The sequence below is a fragment of the Paramacrobiotus metropolitanus genome, unplaced genomic scaffold (assembly GCF_019649055.1).
Source record: "Paramacrobiotus metropolitanus isolate TYO unplaced genomic scaffold, Prichtersi_v1.0 Parri_scaffold0000032, whole genome shotgun sequence".
NCBI lineage: Eukaryota > Metazoa > Tardigrada > Eutardigrada > Parachela > Macrobiotidae > Paramacrobiotus > Paramacrobiotus metropolitanus.
Window position 1 is genome coordinate 1055707 of NW_026570252.1, and position 22285 is coordinate 1077991.

General features: G+C 38.5%; 3 protein-coding genes across 3 annotated transcripts; 2 read left to right on the plus strand and 1 right to left on the minus strand.

The window, feature by feature from the left end:
* Positions 1-996, minus strand: LOC129588905 (uncharacterized). The gene has a single exon (XM_055483323.1). The coding sequence runs from the start codon at positions 931-933 to the stop codon at positions 1-3; it is 933 nt and encodes a 310-aa protein (XP_055339298.1). The 5' UTR covers positions 934-996.
* Positions 997-1932: 936 nt separating this feature from the next.
* LOC129588864 (RING finger and SPRY domain-containing protein 1-like) lies at positions 1933-17739 on the plus strand. Its single transcript, XM_055483267.1, has 6 exons — positions 1933-3106; positions 8774-9030; positions 12219-12521; positions 13273-13588; positions 15647-15849; positions 17088-17739. The coding sequence occupies exons 1-6, from the start codon at positions 2844-2846 to the stop codon at positions 17405-17407; spliced, it is 1662 nt and encodes a 553-aa protein (XP_055339242.1). The 5' UTR covers positions 1933-2843; the 3' UTR covers positions 17408-17739.
* Positions 17740-18310: 571 nt separating this feature from the next.
* Positions 18311-22043, plus strand: LOC129588920 (uncharacterized). Its single transcript, XM_055483341.1, has 2 exons — positions 18311-19020; positions 21607-22043. Exons 1-2 carry the CDS (start codon positions 18501-18503, stop codon positions 21864-21866), a joined length of 780 nt encoding a protein of 259 aa, XP_055339316.1. The 5' UTR covers positions 18311-18500; the 3' UTR covers positions 21867-22043.
* Positions 22044-22285: the final 242 nt, after the last annotated feature.

Sequence of the window (22285 nt, forward strand, 5' to 3'; positions counted from 1 at the left end):
TTAATTTTCAAGGCCATGTAGTTGCGGATAATCCCTTATTCCTTTCGTAAGGAATGTGCAGAGTTGTTTATCCGATCCGATCATACCGGCCATATCGCGTAAAGATACCATTTTCTGATAATAGGTGTCAATGTCTTCTTTTCCGGCTTGCCAGACACGTGTTGTCAGCTCATTCAAGGCTGTCGTAGCCCGATTCTTATCAGTAAAGCGCTCAGTCAAGAGCGTTAACCAGGCTTCAATATTATCCAGGTGTGGCTGCGATCTGATCGTCAGATTATACCACTGCTGTGCCTCGCCGGTCAATGCCGCTCCTAGCTGCGTTACAGCTGTGGCTTCATCCCAGGCATTTTGCACTACAGCACGGCGAAACTTTATAATAAAACTGTCAAACTCCTCCCGGTTTCCATTATATTTCGTAATTGGAATCGGGGCGCGCGCCGCTTTAATTAATTCCGTAACGTCCTTAACGGGCATCGTTCCCGGTGGTAAAGGAACTGTAACTGGTGCTGTGTTGACAGGTGGTGGGCGTCTTGGGGGAGGTGGAGGTGCTGTGGAACGGGCTTGCAACGATCTGTTCGTCAGATCTCGAATTGTTGCATTTAAGCGGAAATTTTCTTCCTGCATTTGTTCCACTGCCTCCTGATATCCTTGCTCGTAAGCGGTATACTGCGCGTTCTCCACTGTCTGATCCACTTGATCTCTGGTGTACAAAACCTCTCGCGTTTCACGTGGCTTCTCGAAAGGTGATTTTCTGCCAACCGCGTCACGGCGCTCCATTTTAAAATATCCAAATTTTTCCGTTGTTTTGACCTGTTTGGCCGGTGCCTTCGCGTCTTCGTGACGTTTTTCCTTCAACGATTTAGCGAATTCTTTGCGTAATTTTTCCATTTCGGCTACGTGTTTGCTTTTATCCAGCTTTCGTAGCTGGTCCATTTTGAAAATGACTTTCTTATAACGTTCATTTTCAGCAGTTAATGTTTTATTCTTTTGTTCGTTATTCGCGTTCTCCTTATGTTTTTCGTCAAACTCTGTTTCCATGGCTTCATGATTTTTCTCCAGTTCTTCAAGGCGTTCCAACGTCTCTTCGTAATGTTCATTTAATTGGGACAGTTCTCCTCGGAGGTGCGTATTTCGTTGGACGACTTGGTAAAATGCGTCTCGTAATTCCGCTTCAGTCATATCGGCGGCTTCTTTGTCCATGGCTTCCTCTTCGTGAGTATCGGTGGTTGTATTTTGTGAATCTTCCATCGCTGATTTTTCCGTTGCTGGTTCGTCCAGCTCTTTTTCCGGTTTTTTTGTTTTATGGTTTTCTTCGCCGATTATCGGTATTTCGTTTTCAACATTTTCAATGATGTCTTTCAGATTGTCTTCATTCGCCTCGATCATAGTCGTGTCGAGTTGATCTCCATTCCAGGGAGAATCTCCTCGTTCGTTATCGCTGCCGTCTCCCAGCGGGAATTCCGGTGGAATTTCCATGTTGTCTGCTGGGTGCTTTCGTCCTAGGAAAATTCTCCTCGCAGTCGTCTGCGATGATGTGTCGTCATCACTGGACGATTCCTCAGTCTTATCGTCGTTTTTCGACTTTTAGCAGCTCCCAATTTCTTTGTCTGCTGGCGCGTCGTAGCGCCAGTAGCAGTTGACGGTTGACGAGGGTTTGGTCGATCAGCGTACATAAACATAGTTTCCTCCATGTTATCACGTGTTCCAGAACGGAAATGGTATCCAGTCCGTCAAGGTATGGGATCAAAGATATGATTCTAGTCTGCGCTGTAAACAGCACAGATCGAGGCTCTTCTAGAGACGAGATCTTTCACAGATCTGCTATATGGGAATACGGTTTATCCTCGTATCCCGGATGACGAATGAATATGAGACAACACACGTGAATAAAATGGGAATTTTATTCATAAGTGAATGCAATACATTGCGGAGGAAAGGGCACAAAAGGGAAGAGAAAAATATGCCAGTCGAGACTGTGCATATTCACACACTAAAAGAACACAACACCACGCTGGCCACATATCCACCTGGCTGGCTCTGCACACCTGTGGTGACGTAGTACAGAGTTGTATCGTACAACTCGTACCGTCATCCCTGCACTGTTTTCATTTTTGATTTTCGGATTCCCAGTAAATTTCCATTGTCACATTGTGCATTTATTTTCCCAAAACTCTTCCCGGATTTCCAATGCCATTGTGAATTTTATCTGCATTTTTATAAGTTGAAGAATATTGCCACTTCCTGTATACAGTGCGACCGCCCCTCATCAGCTGATAAATGCACAGCTCATTCACGTCTTAACGTGTTTAAGCCTGTTTTTTCAGCTCCTCGTCTTCCGTGATTACGAGCGTTCCGCTCTCTTATCCTGCTTCCCCGGTCGTACGCACCTTATTCCCGGCCATCCTCCTGTATTGATCCATCCACTATCTTCCCGTATTGGTGGAAACGGCGGCCGTTTATTCTGTTATACAGCAGGGCAGGCAAAGAGCGCCGAGGCGTGTGTGAAGTGCGACGCTGCATCGATCCAGCAGTGCATCTCACGTTCATTCCCGCTCTCCCGTGATTTCCACCATCTCCCTCTGCACCTCACTCGCCGCCTGCCATCGAGACCGCTCATTTCTCCATCCTTTGACACTTTTTATCCATTAATCAAGGAGCGCCTGCTCCCACCAACCATGCCAGAAGCCCCATGTCTCGCGTAATCACGGCGCATGCCGTTGTTTATCCGTACCCCATGCACTGTTTTACCGATAGTGTACAGGGACACGTTAACTAGTGTTGATCTTTTTTCTCTGTTTTGGTGATTTTTTTGGGTCTGTTCGGGATTGAAAATTCCTGGTGTGATGGGGAACGCGTGTCTGCGTATGCCGCGTATCCGGCAGCGCCGCCGCGACGCCTGCGCTCCGCCCGGGCTGACGGGGAACGGGCTGGTGGGGGGAACGGCCTCGCGGGACTCCCTGGAGGAGGACGGAGAACGCCGACGGTCCAGCACGACGGAGAGCCATCCCTGGATGATCCTGGGCCTGTTGGCTTCGCGGACGCGCCATGTGTCCGAGGATGCCATGGTCCTGGAGGCCCTGCGCGTCATCCGCACCCTGGTCGATAAGTAAGTTGGGATCACGCGATTTTTGCCAATTTACACACTGCTCTATTTGTTCACCGAGTTAAATCAATAATCATGAGTTTTATGCTTTTTTTCGTTTAACGGTGTCATTGCTTTTTTGATGAACTTTCACAGAGGTGAAGATTGTTTTAATATTTTATAATTAGATACGTTGTGCCAGGATTTTCTTATTTTTTACAATTATTTCGCGGCAATAGGTTATTTGATAATTTTATTGATTTTTTTTATTTTAAATTGCTGAATCAGTTATTCTTTATTTTAAATTATTTGAATAAATTCGTATTAACGTGAAATCTGATAAAATATTTACGCTAATTTTATTTTATTGGTAAGTTCGATGACATGATGAGTACGCAGTGCCTTAGCAGTTCAAGTTGGAAATATTAAATGCAGAAAAAATGTGTTTTTCTATCGTAAATTACGATATTTTCCAAGGATATTCAAGGTTGTGAATAGTTTTCAGTATTTTGATATTAGGAATTAAATTGTGCAAAGGAAATTAATAGGATAGTGGTTTCGTTTCCTTTACGTTTCAACGTTGGAATTATTCTGGCAGTTACCGTAAACGGACTGGAAATTAATTTGGAATGTGTGGCTGGGAATTTAGTGTGATTCAGCGTTTGATGAATTTATTTAAGCATTTTCTGTATAATTTTTTTATCGTTCACTGCAATCACTGGGAATGGATTTTCAGTATTTGAAGATTAGTAAAATTAACAGAACAGAAAATTTGAAGAATAATAGCGAGAATGTTATTTCATTCGCGCTTGACCTTGAGCTTCCCCGGAAAATGGAAAGAATGAAAAATTCTTCGTAGATTTTTTCACCATAAAAAGAGCTGTAATCTCGCTAGTTGATTGAACGAACACGCAGCCGGCTTAAATTAATTCCACTGGGTGTTTTCACATGATGTAACCGTACTCAACGGATATTAAAGAAAAACAATATTTAATAAAAGATTTTCGCCGCGAATAGCCGTCCTCGTTAAATAACCCATCAGCATCGTGAAAATGATAAAATATTTAATATTCCCCCATTAAAATCCGCGCTGCACTTTGACGTCAAGCGGCACGCGAAAACGCCGGAAATGCTAATAATGGTGCTTCGGGGAAGAGCGCGCGCGCGCGCGGGATCAGGTGGTATAGGTCAGGATGAGGATTTTCGGGAATGGGGCTACTTTTCTCCCCATCTTCCCTGTACAAGAAATTATTAGACGGTTGATTTTCGGTGAATTGTTGTGTGAGGCGAACGGTCAATTGGCCAATTGTTGCGTTCGAACGGTGAATTGTTTAGGGATTGGGTTACACCGTTTCTGGAGGGTGTCCATTAGCCGTGTAATTAGCGACCGGAAGTGTCGCTGTGAGCGTTGCACGGCTAATTATTACGGAAGTTTTTCGAGAGGAATAATAATATCGTAATTTATGGTTGGAAAGATATTCCAGTGTTTGTTGGGTTGTGTTTCGGTGAAAATTACTGGACTGGTTTTAATGGTTTACTTGAAGAAAGGGCGTGGATTAGAGCCGGTGCCTGCAGGGTTCTGTCAACAAGCAGAAGTGCAACGATTAACGAAATCGCAGGATAGTCGTTTGCAGCAGCATTGTGTTATCTTTTTTATTTTATATTTTTCGCCTGAATTCTCTTTTTTATTTAATTTTCATCTTCTTTATTTTCGGGGCGATTTTTATTCTTTTTCATAAAATTCATTACAGTGACCGGTTAGGTCAATCTGGCACATTTGTAGCGCCGTTATTATTCTTAAAAAAATACGTTACGGTGACAGGTAGGGTTTATTTTTCCGAATTTTAATTTTTATTATTGGTGAAACACTGTTTCCGGTTTTTCATTAACAAGTACATTGTAATGACTGGCAACGAAATTTTGCAGAATTTTCATCTTTAATATTTGCTGATTTTTTAAAAAAAATTTTTTTAACGAATGCTAGACAATCAGCAATGATTAGTACTCAATGTCAGCAATGTCAGTTAAACGCCAGTCTGTAGAATTTCGTATCTCCTTGTAAAAGTAGTAATTCAGCAAAATTTGTGTAATTTAACTACAATTTTTATATAACATTGTTCATTTCCGTAAAATTTTTTATTTTTATTATTATTTCTTTTACAGTTTTTATTATTTTTTTAAAAAGTATTTAGCAAACGTGCGTAGTTTCCGCTTGATTGGTTTTCGGGTCGGCTGGCTCTGAAAAACGTTTCCGCGATGCCGGCTTAATTGGGGCTTGTCGTGTACTCTCCTCACAAAAGTCCAAAAGCCGTGGCTTTTTTGTGTGTGATTTTAATTATTCAAGCACACACGCGGTGCCCGATAGCGCCGAGCGCGAACAATGCGGTTCTGACATTGACAATGAACGGCTTAGCGAGACAAGTGCTGGCAGCGCATCAGCCTGGTTCAGTCCCGTTGTCGGGAGGCAGGAGTGCGTAAATATTTTTGCGGGTTGGGGACAACGCTGGGCCGCGCGAGCGCTGCCGGGGATTTGGTGTGCCGTGGCTGGGATAATTTTCGTTTTCGTCGTTTTCTGATAAACACGCATTGTTAGCGTGTATCAATCGCCGGTCGAGTCGGCAATCGCTAACGATGGCTTCTCTATAGCTAAAAATAATCAGGGCATGGGCGAGAAATATTTGCGGAAAATGGTGTCGTTCGTTCAGGATGGCTTCTCCTGTTTCTGGGAATAATCAGGGAATTTCCGAATAATATTATCACGAAAATAGTACATATATAACAGATAAAGTAATGGAATAAAAATTGCAAAAAAATTTTGCAGAGAACATGGACATTGTTGTCCTTCAGGAAAACGATCGGGAAATTTTCGAAAAATATTTGCGGCAGATAATGTCGTTCAGGATGGCTTCCCTTGTTTCTGGGAATATTCAGGGAATTTTCGAATAATATTATCACGAAAATAGAACATCCAGCTGATAAAATAGTAGAATATAAATTTCGAAAATTGTTTTAATGTTTTTGGTGAATATTGTCCTTCAGGAATGTTTCTCCTGTTTTTGAAAGTGATCAAGAAATTTTTGAAAACTATTTGCGGAAAATAATGTCGTTCAGGATGGCTTCCCTTGTTTCTGGGAATATTCAGGGAATTTTAGAATAATATTATCACGAAAATAGAACATCCAGCTGATAAAATAGTAGAATATAAATTTCAAAATTGTTTTAATGTTTTTGGTGAATATTGTCCTTCAGGAATGTTTCTCCTGTTTTTGAAAGTGATCAAGAAATTTTTGAAAAATATTTGCGGAAAATAATGTCGTTCAGGATGGCTTCCCTTGTTTCTGGGAATATTCAGGGAATTTTAGAATAATATTATCACGAAAATAGAACATCCAGCTGATAAAATAGTAGAATATAAATTTCAAAATTGTTTTAATGTTTTTGGTGAATATTGTCCTTCAGGAATGTTTCTCCTGTTTTTGAAAGTGATCAAGAAATTTTTGAAAAATATTTGCGGAAAATAATGTCGTTCAGGATGGCTTCTGCTGTTTCTTAGGTTTCCGGGAATAATAAGGGAATTTTCAAATAATAATGTCACGAAAAAGCTATAAAAGTATATATAACGGATAAAATATTATGGAATATCAATTTGGAAAAATGTTTGTGGAAAATATTGACCTTTAGGACTGTTTGTCCACGTTTTCAAATGACTGGGGAATATTCGAAAAATATTGTCACGGATATATCGCATATAACAGGTAAAATACCAAATTGAAACTTTCGAAAAATAGTTCACAGGAAATTGTTCTCCGGGAATTGGGGTTCTGCGTCTTTTTGGTCCTATGCTGTACATGTAGATCGTAAAGTTTTATTTTCGACTGGAGAGTTGTTTTCGAACTTCTCCTTCTTCCCAAAATAACTGGGAAATTTTCGAAAAAATTGTTAAGAAAATATTATAGAATGTAAATAATAGTGTATAAATTACGGAAAATATTTTCGTAAGGATGGCTTCTCCTGTTTTTAAATAATCAGGAAATTTTTGAAAAATATCCACAAAAAATATGATTTTGAAAATAATGAAGGAATTTTTGAGAAAAATATTTAAAAAATTTGAAACAACGGAAGTAGATAATTTTAATTTCGGAAAATATTTCTTGAAAAATATTATCACGGAGACCAGCTTCTCCTGTTTCGGAAAACAGCGAGGAATAGGAGAAAAATGTTGTCGAAAAATGCATGAATAATTACCGTTATGTGATAAGTTAATTATGTGACATTAACCGCATCTGACGGGCATGGAGAATGATTAGATTAATGGGAAATATATGTGTGCATGCATGCATATGACATTGACGTCAGTTTGTGCCGCTTCTTTTACAAGACATCGCGCACTGCGTTGTACCGACTGCAGGTTTTTTCCCGCTGGTCAATTCATACGCCGACCTGCGTCATTGTCTGTGCTTGGAATTTTTTTATATCCTCCCGCACATAATAATGTAACAAGGAAAGTGGAGATATTTTATTAATTAAATTGGAAAAAAAATCTCCCGCGCGAATCCGGTTAGGGAAGCGTGTAATTGGGCGAAAGATGAGCCGGGAAGAAACAAGGGAGAGACAGGAAAAAGCGGCGCTGCACCTGCCGTGGTGGCGGGAAATGTTTTTTCCATCGGGTTGAACGTGCATCCGGATGGTTTTCGCTGGCAACAGGGATATCACATGGCATGAGTGTCGACGATCGTCGGTGTCAAATTCGAGGAGAAATAATTTTATTAATAATTGTAGCTACTAGTCCGATAACCTTACACAAGGGAAATTATTGAGCTTAATTAGGACCAATTAAATTTAATTTAATCTAATAAAATCATGCTATGATCGTCCATCAACTTTTATTTATTTTTAATAAAAACTTCTATAAACCGAGAAAGTGGATATTTTTAAAAATCATTTTTTAAATTTGTTAGCCGCACAAAGCAGGCATTACTCGATTTTAAATATAAATATGACCAGTTAAAATTGAATTAAATTGAATAAAATACTGGTGTAATTGCCCATCGCTTGCTGTTTATTTATAGCGAAAACGTAAACTTTCATAAATTAGAATTGGATGTTTTAAAAATTTATTTAGCGCACATTGTGCAATAAATATTTTCTAAGAAATATGATGTATGACCATATTAAATCTAAACAAATTCACCTACAATCAGAAGTACATTTTTTTATAAAAACATTCAGTTGGTCTAAAAAAGTAGAGTTTTATTTTTAAGTTTATATAATTTAGTTATCATTTTTTACAGCCTGTGCCGGTGTTATTATTTTGACTAGCAGTTTGTTTGTTTTCATATTTACGTTTCTGGGAAGAAAATCAAGGGGAGCTGTTCCTTAATTTGTTGATTGCACGTTACGCAATACGGAACTGTAATCTGCGTGGCTGGCTGAATGACCTATAATTAGTTAATCGGAAAATTGCGGTGTTTTTAAAATCTTACAATTTACTGATAGATAATTGTAGCGACCGCGTACAAACCGCAACAAAAACACGGATACGTTTGCATACAACGTACCATCATTTTCTTCCTGTGCGTCGTCAAATTCTATTAAATTCACCGCAAAATTACTGGAATTAGTTGCACGGGTGTGTTGTCACCGGAAAAATGCTGTGAAATGACAGGACAAGATGTTGTTGTGTGTGTGCAGTGACCAGGAGCCGCCGGAAGTGCTGTACCGCATCCACGAGGTGGCCGGGACGGAGAGCGGCTGGCTGACCATCATGCAGGCGCTGGTCAACAGTGTGCCGCTGGAGGACGCCCTGGGGCCGGCCGTCGCCGAGCTGATTGTGGACAACTGTCCGCTGCCCAGTAAGCAGGACATCAGCAACTTCCTTATGCATCTTAGATTGAACCGCCATATCGCCCTCGCCGGCCGCCAGCATCCCGCCAAGCACCGCAATATCTGTAAGTCTCGAAGAATAGGTTATTAAGTCGTCAAAATTGAAAATTATGTTATTAAAAAATTGTGGCTATTTATTTAAAAACAATTGCGGCCAGTTTTTTCTGACTATTAGTAAAAAACAAATTTACTAATAAATTTTTATTAATTTAGACCTCACTAACTAAAATAAATCTATTTAGTATTTTACGGAATTAAATTAAATCAGCTATTTATTTGTTAAAAGATTGCGGCTGGTTTTTTTCGGAGCTTAAGCAAACAAAAAACTCGTGTTACAAATATTAAAAAAAATTATAGCCGTTTTGTTTGGAAAATTGTAGCTGGTGTTTACTTAGTCTTTTTTTTTACGAGTGATATCGGTTTAAATAAATTTTGCCGGAATCCCGTGTGGAAAATGTTTTATATTTTTTATTGAATTCACGTTTATAATGTTCGTTATTTTTTAAAATTCGAAGGAACATCGAATTTCGGAAATCTTCTTCAAATTTGAAGAGGAAAATTTGCATGTTTTTTTATTTTAAAAATTGACATTAACTTTTAAAGTTTGAATAATACAGAAATATCCGTGGGTATCGGAAATTATTTTATTATTGGATATTTTTCTAACTATGACCAGTAAATGTCATTTGTTTCTCGAGGAAAACCATGCAAATTTTTGCCAGTTTTTTTAAGCAGAGGGCGTTTGATTTAATTGTTGATTAAAAGGTCAAGGGGAAAAATCAGAACATACTTGATTGTGAGTAGAAAAGCGGGAAAATTTTTAATGTTGAAGAGAGACAAGCACTTGAATGCACAAACACGCCAGTTCCGTGTTTTAACGGATCAGCGGCCTAATGGACATGTTTCACCCGGCGGATTGATAAGCCGTTTTTTGGGTACGGCACGGCGAACTGCGATTAGTCGGCGCCGTGATCGATGCGCTTTGTAACCCGTTGTGACGGGGGAAATTAGCGTCAGGCTGCGTGCTGGGTCCTGGTGTCACGCAACCCTCCAGTCGGGATGAATGTTGTTGGGAGCTAATTGAGGAGCGATTAGGATGATCCCGACATATCGCATCATGCCAGAGTGCATAATCCGGGTTTATGCGGGTTAATGAATAGAGTGCCCGGGTTTCCTGTTGCAGTGGCCAAACAGGTTAAATGCAGGGAAATTAGGAGGGTTGTTTCCTTTTTTTTCGAGGGCAGAAGCGGCGATTTATACGCTGACCTTAAAATTCGCGGGTAAAAATAAATTGATAAATAAATACGGATCGATAAATCATTAAAAATTTAGGAAAAATTCAGATATAAAATGAAAATAAAATGAATAAAAAATATTTTCCAGACAGGTTAAATGCTGGTAAATTAAGAAGGTTGTTTCCCTTTTTCTTGAGGGCAGAAGCGGCCATTTTAGGCTGACCTTAAGTCGAGAATAAAGACCAATTGAAAAATATGTAAGTGCGGATCGATAATCATGGCAGGCTTAGGAAAGATTTAGATATTTGTTTGTATATTGAAAATACTGAAAAATTAACGGATAAATTAATACGAATTTATGTTGGTTGCAGTCTGAAGAAAAATTCAAATGTAAATCAGAACAAGAGATTTGTTTTTACAAAGTATCATAGACGCATTTGATAGCGGAATTAATAAAATGTTTTCGGCGATGACAGTTTTCGCAAATTTTTGATTTGTTTGAAGTACACGTAGTTTTCGAATAATTTGTTTTCTTTGTAATTTTCATTTGCTGTTAAAATCTTTTATGACCTAAAAATAATGTTGATATTTATATTCACCGGGATCTGTTTTTCGCTAATAAGCGTTTAATGTTTGTATTTTACTGGATTTAATTTTATAACATTTTTTTGCAAATTTCAGGGCTGATTGACCGCGACATCATTTTATTTGAAAAATTGTTGTATAATGAATTTTTGGTAATTTGAAAACAGGCCAGCAGAGTCATTAGTTCTTGCCGGTAATTAGAGATAGTTTTGAATTTTGACCGAGTAGCGAAAAGCAGCCGGAAAAGGCATAGAGATGAATATAACGCCGAGTGGCCTGTCGCAACACGTGTAGGCAGCGGCGCCGCGTGGGCGATGCGCGCGAATATCTCGTTAAAATGTCAAAATGGCCGGGGAAATGTTCCGTGATTGTGTTGGCTTAGAACACAACGGTCCAGGTAGTCGGGGCGCGGGGGCGGCAGGGGGGCCACCAAGGTCATTCGGTGCGCTGATTCAACACCGCTCCCCAGGCATCATCGGGAGAAATGGGAGAAAAGCCGGGAAAAAGGCTCTTTTGATGCATTGTGTTGATCCCTGAAGGCTGCGCGAGTGAATGGTGTTATTCGATATTACGTAAGGCAGGACGGGGAGATTGATCCGGCCCGGCGAGGACAATATCGGGGATTAAAATCAGGGCAAAAACGGCCGAGGGATGGGGATTAAAATGGGGAAGAAAAGGCCCGGTGTAGTGTTGCCGGGATGATGACAGGCGTGATTCAGCGAAATTAATTTTCTGCAGTCTGTAGACTATACATCGGTTTTGCGCTTAGGAAAAAAATGAATAGAAAATAATTCGTGTAACGGATTACATGGAAAATAATTCGCATGATTGGAGAAATGTCTGTTTTTTAAAAAAAATAATTCAGCCAATATGGAACGGTATTAAGATTTGTTTTGGTACTAAACTGTGCTTATTTTTGAACGGTTCTATATAAATGATAAAATTTTGAAAAGTGGCATTCACGAAAGTAATTGTTAGAAGTAATGTTTCTGTGAAAAAAAAAGAATTTTTCATTTAAGTAGACATTTTTTGAGAGTTTGGTATTTTAGTGGTGAATTTTTTGTAATTTAAGAACGCGGTGTGTTAATAAGCAAAGTAAGAAATATCGTAGTCCGATGGCAATACAGGTAGCAACTATGGACGCATAAGCTTTTATTGAACGCCATAACTTGCGAAAACATTTGCGGTAATTTGGCATTTTTTTACTATTTTTATTTCATGGTAAAATAAAAAATAGTAGTAATTAATTAAGGTAATAAATAACAATAATTAAGATGAACTAATGATAATTAATTATTCCAAAAAAGCAGGAATTTTAGGAGATAAAATTCAGGAATATGTGTGTTCCCAAGAATAAGAAACCTGTGAATGAATAATTAATCATTTATTATTTAACGAAGCAATAAGTTAATTTCCCGATGGGCGTGATGTAGGCCTGATGATCGGGTGTTTCGCGGCGAAACTGCCGGGGCAGATTGCGGCGTCGATGCTGAGCGAGGCGGTGCTGGAGTATTTACTGTGTAATCTGGATTTTGAGGAGACGCATCCGCAGGTGGTGCTGTTCGCCATCATCGCGCTGGAGAAGCTGGCGCTGACCGGCGAGAACAAGCGGCTCATCCTCACCCGTCTCAAGGACTTTGACGACGACACGCATCCGCTTCTCAGGCTGGAGCGCCTGTCCCACAAGGACAACGCCACCAAATGCCAAATTCAGTTCTGTGCTCAATGGACACTCGGTAAGACCCTGTTTCGCCGCATTTATTGTATCGATTTTTTAAAGGTATTTTTTTTCAAATTAATTTGAAAAATCGTGAGTGGTGATTTAATATAAAAATAAAATAAAATAGAAAACACTGGAAATAAATTTCGACGTACGGAATTAAAAAATAATAGAAATAAAAATAAAATAGATACAAAAACTGGAAATAAATGTTTAAATAATGAAATGCAAAAGATGTGGAAAAAGTAATTTCAGGAAACATTAATGAAAAAGCTGATAATTTGTTGGCAGTTATGCTTATTTATGGGCACCAGTTCTGAACAAAATTATAAATTTATATTTTTTTAAGTTTATAAGTCGAAATTCAAATTTATTTATATAAATTTACCGTATCGATATTTGAAAAATGTATGGAGAATAAGTGGTAAATAAATTCTAAAATAACCACAGTTAAAAAAATTATGAAAAATATGTATACGAAAACAATTATTACGAATTTATGAGTGATATTTCTTTACGAATTTATTGGAGTAGTTTAGTTTTATTTATTTGCTCCATTTGAAAAGTATTCAGTTATCCAGTGTTATGGTGACGGGCATGAAGGCCGAGCGTTTCCGGGAATTTTCTCAAAATATTTGCACAATGTATCTCACGCGAGTCGCCCGGCGCGTCGCTGTACTGCTGACTCGACAAATCGTATCGCATTCCCGTGTTGATGCGGCGTGACACTAGCGTCATTGCTGTTTAATTTCATTTTTCCCCGGCAGACAACGTGTTCGTCCGGCCGGGCCGGCCGTTCAGCTACGAGTTCGTGGACAACAGTGAGTCGCGGGCCATGCTGAGCCAGACGGACATGAGCGAGTATCTCAAGCTCAACCCGGCCGGCCTGATGGCCCGCAACGACAGCAACTCCTTCGAGAGTGTGCGCTGCACCTTCCAGGTGGACAGCGGGATCTGGTACTACGAGGTCACGGTTATCACCACCGGCGTCATGCAGATCGGCTGGGCGACGAAAAACAGCAAGTTCCTCAATCATGACGGGTTCGGCATCGGGGATGACGAGTTCTCCATCGCCTACGACGGGTACGATTGCCAGGAATCGATTTAAAATTAATCAGTAAATTAATTGTCACATTGTAAATTTACTAGAATTAATTTAGCCATAGAGAAAATTCTTTCACCGACATTTAAATGGGTGGAAAATGTAATAAAAATTAATAATAAGAAAACTAGTACGAAAGCAAACCGATGAAATAATATATATATATATATATATATAATGTGCAGTTAATTAGCTAAATATCGATGGTGATGGCGAGAAAAATGGTTTAAAGAAGACTAAAATTCATTAAAGGAACTGGAAAAAATAATAAAAATTAATATGAAAAGCAGCTTATTTTAAAATTAAAAAACCGATAAAAGATCGCAAATAAATTGTTAGTAAATTATTAGGTAAAGAAAAATATACAATGTTCTCAAGAAAATGTGAAATAATTTAATAAGATAAATGAATAAATTCCTAAGAAAATTAGTAGACAGTCAGCAATAAATTAGAATATCTGCCTATGCATTTTCCAAGACGACGGGATGTTTTGTTTTACAGTAATTTCCTCAGGTGTCTGTTGTAATTCATTAAAATGGAATTTTTGCTACGTTTAATTTTGCCGCTTATCGGAGGGAAAAAGAAAAACAGGATAAACAGAAGAAAAATAGGATAAAACGTAGGGAATGTTGACATAACCCCGGCTGAATGCAGCCGCTGCTGACAAAGGTCAACACGAAGCGGTTAAGCAGCACCGTCAACAAAGTGCCGCAGTGGAGTGCGCTGGCGGATTAAAAATAGGGAAAATGTCAAGCGGCCATCCAGGCGCTGCTGGTCATATGTTACACAGTGTTGCGCGTCGTTGAGTGCATGCGCTAAAGGGCACATCCCCCCGGACGCCCCCGGATCATAGCGTCAACACGCAAAGGCCAGCGCCGTTCGCGACACGGTGTGCATGTGATGATGGTGATATCAGAGTAGATACGCGCGGCCTGGAAATTTCCCCTTCGTTAAGACGATTGACAGGGGAAGAAAAAGAAATGTATAAATAAATCGCCGGATTAATTGGGGTAGATTAGGGAAATGACGGTGTGCCGGGCTGCGGTGGTGTGTGCGCCGTTGGTGGCCGGATAATGAAGCTGGGCAGGAGGAAATGGGGGAAGAATTATCTGGCCGCCAAGGAGAATTATTGTGGGAATTTCGCCGTTTTTTTTTTCAGTGGCGAAAAGTTTATCTTATGAAAATTCGAAATTATTGCCGACATTTTTAAATTATATTATGGAAAATTTATACAATTTTATTTCTGTTTTTACAAAACAGAACTTTCGGTTGCCGAAAGGCGGAGTAAATTTCGTAGAAATACTGTATTGAAAAATATTGAAAATATCGATTGGATTGCCGACAATGCAGAGTATATTTCGCAGAAAAATATTATAATATTAAAAATATTGATTGTGGGAATCCGGAGTAAATTTTCTACCATTGTTATATAGCTGTATGTAAAACGAAAACAGCAACATCAGCGTGAAATGTCGAGTAAGTTTGCCCGAAATATCGCGCGTTGACGTCCACAACGTTCCGCTTGAACGAAGAAATGCAGATTGTAATATTTGTGTTTGTTTTCGTAATTATACCCAACGCAAGGGATAAGGTAATCGCGCAGCGATTTTCACTGGATAGTCTGCGTCATATTCGTACCAGTTTTCGGGGAAAATTACACTTAATCGACGACACTGTGGATGGCGAGTAAATCACTGCCTGTATGTACACGGTGGGAAAATCAGAATTTGAGTAAAATGGAAAATGAAAATAAATAATAAAAAAAAACTGAAATGAAGTAAACGAATTAAATACCAAGTCAAATAATTAATACACATCGAAATGAATTATTACAGAAAATATTTGAGGAAATTGGTTAATAAATCTGTACAAATAAAAATACAAAAATAAAAATCAATACAAAAATAAAAATATAGGATAAAATACAATAAAAAATAGAATACATTAGTGGAAAAAAGTGGAACAAATTAGTGGAAAAAATGGTAATAGATTAGCACAAAAAATTGGGATAAATGAAAAACAATTTTAAAAAATTACAGGTGTCGGCAGCTGATCTGGCACTGCGCGCAGTGCGACCACCACTTCCATCCGCCGTGGCGCGCCGGCGACGTGCTGGGCTGCCTGCTGGATCTGACCAGGTACAAGGTCATCTTCTCCCTCAACGGCTCCCCGCTGCGGCCCTACTCGCAGATGTTCAAGCGCGTCCGCAACGGCTTCTTCGCCGCCGCCTCCTTCATGACCTGTACGTATTAAATCGACATTTTGCAACCGTTTTGTGTGTGTTTCTGTACCGTTTTTAATTATGTAAAAAATTTGAAATACTATAATATTTAATTATGAAAAAAGAAATGAAAATTTCGTACTTGAATATTGCAGAAATAGTACAATAACAATTGAAAAATCGAAATCATTTATTCACGTAAGTGAAAAATGCAGAATCAAATAAACTGTTTAATTCAAGAGAAAAAATAAAATTGTCGACGAGGATCTATTTCGCCATTTGTGTTATTTAAAAAATAAACGCTTCAGTAATTAGCAAATGCAAACCAAGCAGCGAAGTATTTGGTAAAAATTGTGCAAAAACTATTTCACTCAAGAAAATTAAAAATAAAAATGATTAAAATAAATCCGAGACATAAATAATATAAAATAAATGCAATAAAAAATGCAGTACATGTAAAACTTGTGTGCAAACAATATTTCACTCAAGAAAATTAAAAAATAAAACTGATTAAAATAAATCGGAAAGAAAAATAATATAAAATAAATGAAATAAAAAATGCAGTACATGTAAAACTTGTGCAAACCATATTTCACTCAAGAAAATTAAAAAAATAAAACTGATTAAAATAAATCGGAAAGAAAAATAATATAAAATAAATGAAATAAAAAATGCAGTACATGTAAAACTTGTGCAAACCATATTTCACTCAAGAAAATTAAAAAATAAAACTGATTAAAATAAATCGGAAAGAAAAATAATATAAAATAAATGAAATAAAAAATGCAGTACATGTAAAACTTGTGCAAACCATATTTCACTCAAGAAAATTAAAAAATAAAACTGATTAAAATAAATCGGAAAGAAAAATAATATAAAATAAATGAAATAAAAATGCAGTACATGTAAAACTTGTGTGCAAACAATATTTCACTCAAGAAAATTAAAAATAAAACTGATTAAAATAAATCGGAAAGAAAAATAATATAAAATAAATGAAATAAAAATGCAGTACATGTAAAAGCTTGTGCAAACCATATTTCACTCAAGAAAATTAAAAAATAAAACTGATTAAAATAAATCGGAAAGAAAAATAATATAAAATAAATGAAATAAAAAATGCAGTACATGTAAAACTTGTGCAAACCATATTTCACTCAAGAAAATTAAACAATAAAACTGATTAAAATAGATCCGAAAGGAAAATAATATAGCATAATTGAAATAAAAAATGCAAATAAATCTCCACGCGCTTGCAGATCAGCAGTGCGAATTCAATTTCGGCCAGCGTCCCTTCCGCTATCCGCCCCGCGACTACGAGCACTTCCAGACCTTCAACCAGGCCGGCTCCCTGTCGCCCGAGCAGCGCGTCGTGTTACCGCGGCCGAAACGGCACGAGCAGAGGAAATTAACGGTGGCCACCGACAGCTGCGCGCTGTGCTGCGACGCCCCGGCCAACGTGCAATTAGAGCCCTGCCACCACCAGGGACTGTGCCGGAAATGCGCCGATCTGCTGGAAATCTGCCCCATCTGCCGGCGCACCATCCTCGCCCGGATTCCCCTGAAAGTCGGCGCCTGAGGGTGGGAAGACCGCGGACACGGGGATTTTTTTAGGGAATTTTGGTCGGATTTTGCGGGTGATTTTTTGATGATTTTGGGAGGAATCTCATGAAGAGGATATTTGTTTTCTTGCGATGTTGATGTTTGTTAGATGGGGTTTGTTTTGATTTTCGATGCCCGGGGGATAGATGTTCTGCACAAGATTATTAATAAAAAATTTAGAAATAAATCGCCAATAAAAATATGATATCACACAATAATACAGATAAAATTTAACGGCTTAATGATATAAATGAAATTAAATTAAATATCAAAGAACATTGTAGCCTCGTTCTTCGTCAATCTGCTGCATCGAAATTCCAGCATTAGGTCAACAAAAAATAGAGAAAAATCAATACTGAAAATAAACAATTTTAAATTTATAAAATACAATGTCGGGAATTTTTTTTAAGGAATTTTTTCGGCTTTTTGCGGATGATTTTTTGCTGATTTATTTTGGGAGAATCTGTTGCGGCGGATATTAGTTTTCTTGCGATTTTGATGTTTGTGGGGAGAGGTGGATGGACATTCTGCGCAGGATTATTAATAAAAACTTTACAACAAATCGCCAATAAAAATAAGAATAAAATGAAAAGGCGAATAACCATAAAATAAAAATATAAAAAATGCGAATAAAAATAGTTACCGCTTTCATAAACAGCATGCAGAGTCGTAGACTAAGGGTTCCGTTCTTTATCCATCTTTTGTCAGTACTCGTATACAAACATCAGGCCAATAAAAAAAAATAAATACTAAAAATTAAAAAAATAATAATCAAAGATTGTTTTGGCTTTTTTGCGAGTAATTCATACGGTTCGCTGGAAGAATCGTTTGCATAGCAACTAGACGTTCCCACGATGTACAGTCCATGGTAAAATGCTGAACAGCGCTCCGATTCACGACCCTATAATTATTATTACGAATACTCTGCACATTTCTCTGCCGTTTACTTATTTTGATCAAATCCCTGGAATCCGGAGTCATTTTGCACCGATTTGTAAAGGTCACACGGGCTGTGGCGAACAGCGAATAATCCTTAAAAATTATATATATTTTATTTGTTATTATTAACCATGCTGCGGCCGTCGGTTAAGCGGCCGCTCGCCGCGGGATTCTTCCTCACCGCCGCCCTCCTCCTGGATGTCGCCAGCGTCCTGGAGGGCGCCACCAGCAACACCAACGCCACCCAGCCCAACCGCAACACCCAACCGCATCAGGTGCCCGGCAACCGCCCGCCGGGCGGCGGCCAGCAGTTCGCCACCAACCCACCCTTCGGCCAGCGGCCGCCCGGCTTCGGACCGGGTCAAGGGCAATACGGACAGGGTCAAGGTCAGTTCGGTCAAGGTCAAGGTCAAGGCCAGTATGTACAGGGAAACAGGCCCCCGCAGGGGCCACAGGGGCCGCAGGGGGGGTTCGGGCAGCCGCAGCGGCCGCAGCAGATTTTCGGATTCGGACAGGGCCAGGGCTTCGGACAAGGACAAAGTGGATTCGGACAAGGCCAGACGGGATTCGGACACGCCGGCGGGCAGCAGTACCAGCAGGGCGGCGGCCAGTATAGTCGACCCACCCAGAACCAGGCTACCGCTAGCCAAGGTAATTTTCATACGCTTTATTTATTTTTTAAATAGATAATTAATATTCGGTATTCATTTTGTTGTTTTTTTCTGATATTAATTTGTTTTCTGATATTTGTTTTCTGTTTCCGGATATTTATTTTTTATATTAATTTTTTTTACTGTAATTATTTTATATTTAATTTTTTTATTACTGCTTTTATTGTTTATTTTATTTTTTCGTACCCTTTTTATTTACGTTTTAATTTTTTTCGTGATTTATTTCTTGCCATAAATGTGATAAAATAGATATGCCTAGTTACCTTATATCTTTATATTCATACAATCTTACCGACCAAAACGTATTTATGCGCCGTTTTTATAGACTCGTCAACGCGTGGTCAGTTTTAGTCCAGTGTGGTCTTAAAAAATTCCATATTTTCCATAGGTGTGCCAATAGATTTTTGTTTTTTTTAATTAACCAGTGGTCAGAAGATGGTTCCACCAGGTCTTAAGTATAGGAAACGTAAAGAGCACTCGAAGAAGTATTCACTACTGCAGTCTGCACAGCAATACAAAGTAAGTACTCGTACTTAACATGATGACTGTAACCACGGAGACTATAGCGGATACATATTAATACTTCCTTTTTAGTATAAATAATAATTGTTACGAGGTATGTGAGTAATAAATTAGTACCCAAACGTCCATAAAAGGTACATCGCCCAGTATGTCGCTTATACAGTATCTATACGTCATAACGTAAAAACATCAGAAGTCAGAACGTCAAAAAACAGAACGTCAGATAATCCGAACGTGAAAAATCAAAAACGTCAGAAATTTAGAACGTCAGAATATCAGAGCGTTAGAACGTCAGAAGGTCAGAATGTCAGAACGTGAAAATTAAAAACGTCAGAACGTCAGAAATTCAAAATGTCAGAACGTTAGAACGTCAGAATGTCAGAACGTTAGAACGTCAGAATATCAGAACGTTAAAACGTCAGAAGGTCAGAAAGTCAGAACGTGAAAAATTAAAAACGTCAGAACGTCAGAAATTCAGAATGTCAGAATATCAGAACGTTACAACGTCCGAATATTAGAACGTTAGAACGTCAGAAGGTCAGAAAGTCAGAACGTGAAAAATTAAAAACGTCAGAGCGTCAGAAATTCAGAATGTCAGAACGTTGGAACGTCAGAATGTCAGAACGTTAGAACGTCAGAATGTCAGAACGTTAGAACGTCAGAATATCAGAACGTTAGAACGTCAGAAAGTCAGAACGTGAAAAATTAAAAACGTCAGAACGTCAGAAATTCAGAATGTCAGAATATCAGAACGTTACAACGTCCGAATATTAGAACGTTAGAACGTCAGAAGGTCAGAAAGTCAGAACGTGAAAAATTAAAAACGTCAGAGCGTCAGAAATTCAGAATGTCAGAACGTTGGAACGTCAGAATGTCAGAACGTTAGAACGTCAGAATGTCAGAACGTTAGAACGTCAGAATATCAGAACGTTAGAACGTCAGAAAGTCAGAACGTGAAAAATTAAAAACGTCAGAACGTCAGAAATTCAGAATGTCAAAATATCAGAACGTTACAACGTCCGAATATTAGAACGTTAGAACGTCAGAAGGTCAAAAAGTCAGAACGTGAAAAATTAAAAACGTCCAAAATTCAGAACGTCAGAATATCAGAACGTTAGAACGTCAGAATATCAGAACGTTAGACCTTCAGAAGGTCAGGAAGTCGAAACGTGAAAAATTAAAAACGTCAGGACGTCGGAAATTCAGAACGTCAGAACTTTAAAACGTTAGAAGGTCAGAACGTAAGAACGTCCGAACGAAAAAAATTAAACCTTACAACGTTATTACGTCTTATGAAATACGACTACGAAAGCGTATATACGATTTCAATCTTAGTCTTAAATAAATCACATTTTCCATACCTTCCCAATTATCCAAAATTTTTACAATTTCCTGTGTGCTTATGTCTCATTTGAAAATATTCATAATTTCCAGTACTTAAGTGCCGAGCGCGAATGCGCGAGGCTACCTTGTAAAATTAAATTTTACTATTCATGTGGTTCATAAAGCAGTTTCTTTTTCGGCAATATTAAACCATGACAATGTAAACAGACAATCACAGAAAGATTACATTAACTATCGTAAAACAGGTATATGTAAAATTTACATCCACCATATGTAAATCAATTTCAATTATCGGACACAATGTACTGTGATTGCTCTAAAGAGCAAACCAATATGCCGGTAGCGGTGGATTTACCGTTGTAGTTAAAATAGTAAACATCCAGTTAAATGAGATCCAAATAATTCGTATAAGAAAAAAAATAATATAAATAATACTGCAGAAAACTAGAAAAACTCGAGAAACACTGGGTCAATATTTAAAGTATTAGATTATTTATTTTTTGCACAAATATTAGACGTCTGCATTTATAAAAGTGCATAAAAATGTAGAATTTATAAAAAACTTTTTAATTAATTAATTTTTTTAAAAATTTTTAATTATTATTGGAAAATTAGTACTAGCAGTGAATTTTTGTCTATATACAGCCATAAAGAATAACTTGGAAATAAATAATCCGTCTAAGCTTCCTCTTATAAGCAGGTCGGCCGCCGCAGAACCAAGCCCCGTACCAGTTCACCCGGCCCACTCAAATCTTCCCGGGCCAGAGCGCCGCCCAGCAGCGTCCGCGGCCGCCGACCCGGCCGACCACCATCCAACGGCAGTTCGGCTACGGCGACGGCGACGAGGAATGGGGCCCGCCGCCCGCCTACGACGGCTGGCCGCTGGCCGACCTGGAATGGGGCTACTACGCCCCCGGCCACGCCTACGCCCCCGACCCCCACGGTGCCGCCTTCCGGTGAGCGGGCGGAATTAAACTGGATTCTTCCGCAAATTAAACTGGAGTTTTCTTGAATTTTGTCAACGGATATGTGGCAGATTAACCGAGTGACCTTTTGCGTGTTTGTTAACAACATATTGTTCATTGTTGATGGAATGTTGTTAGGAACGTGTCGTGAATAAATGAAACAGAATAAGTATTTCGGTAAGAAAAATTTTAGTAATCAAAAAATAAGATAAGAAATCGAATACAATAAAAATAAAGAAAACTAAAAATATATAATAATTATAGCGATGGGGAAACGAGTGACCTTTAACGTAAAAATGTAGAAAATTAATCTAATAAAAATAAATAAAGTTAAAAATAAAATAATAAATTTAACAATAACACACCATTAGACACACGAGTGACCTTTAATGTTTTTAACATTGTGCGTTGATG

Coding starts and splice junctions, on each gene's coding strand:
- LOC129588905 (XM_055483323.1), bottom strand. CDS start 933: ATGGACCAGCTACGAAAGCTGGATAAAAGCAAACACGTAGCCGAAATG.
- LOC129588864 (XM_055483267.1), top strand. CDS start 2,844: ATGGGGAACGCGTGTCTGCGTATGCCGCGTATCCGGCAGCGCCGCCGC. Junction 3,107..8,773: donor ATCCGCACCCTGGTCGATAA/GTAAGTTGGGAT, acceptor GTGTGTGTGCAG/TGACCAGGAGCCGCCGGAAG. Junction 12,522..13,272: donor CTGTGCTCAATGGACACTCG/GTAAGACCCTGT, acceptor TTTCCCCGGCAG/ACAACGTGTTCGTCCGGCCG.
- LOC129588920 (XM_055483341.1), top strand. CDS start 18,501: ATGCTGCGGCCGTCGGTTAAGCGGCCGCTCGCCGCGGGATTCTTCCTC. Junction 19,021..21,606: donor CCAGGCTACCGCTAGCCAAG/GTAATTTTCATA, acceptor TCTTATAAGCAG/GTCGGCCGCCGCAGAACCAA.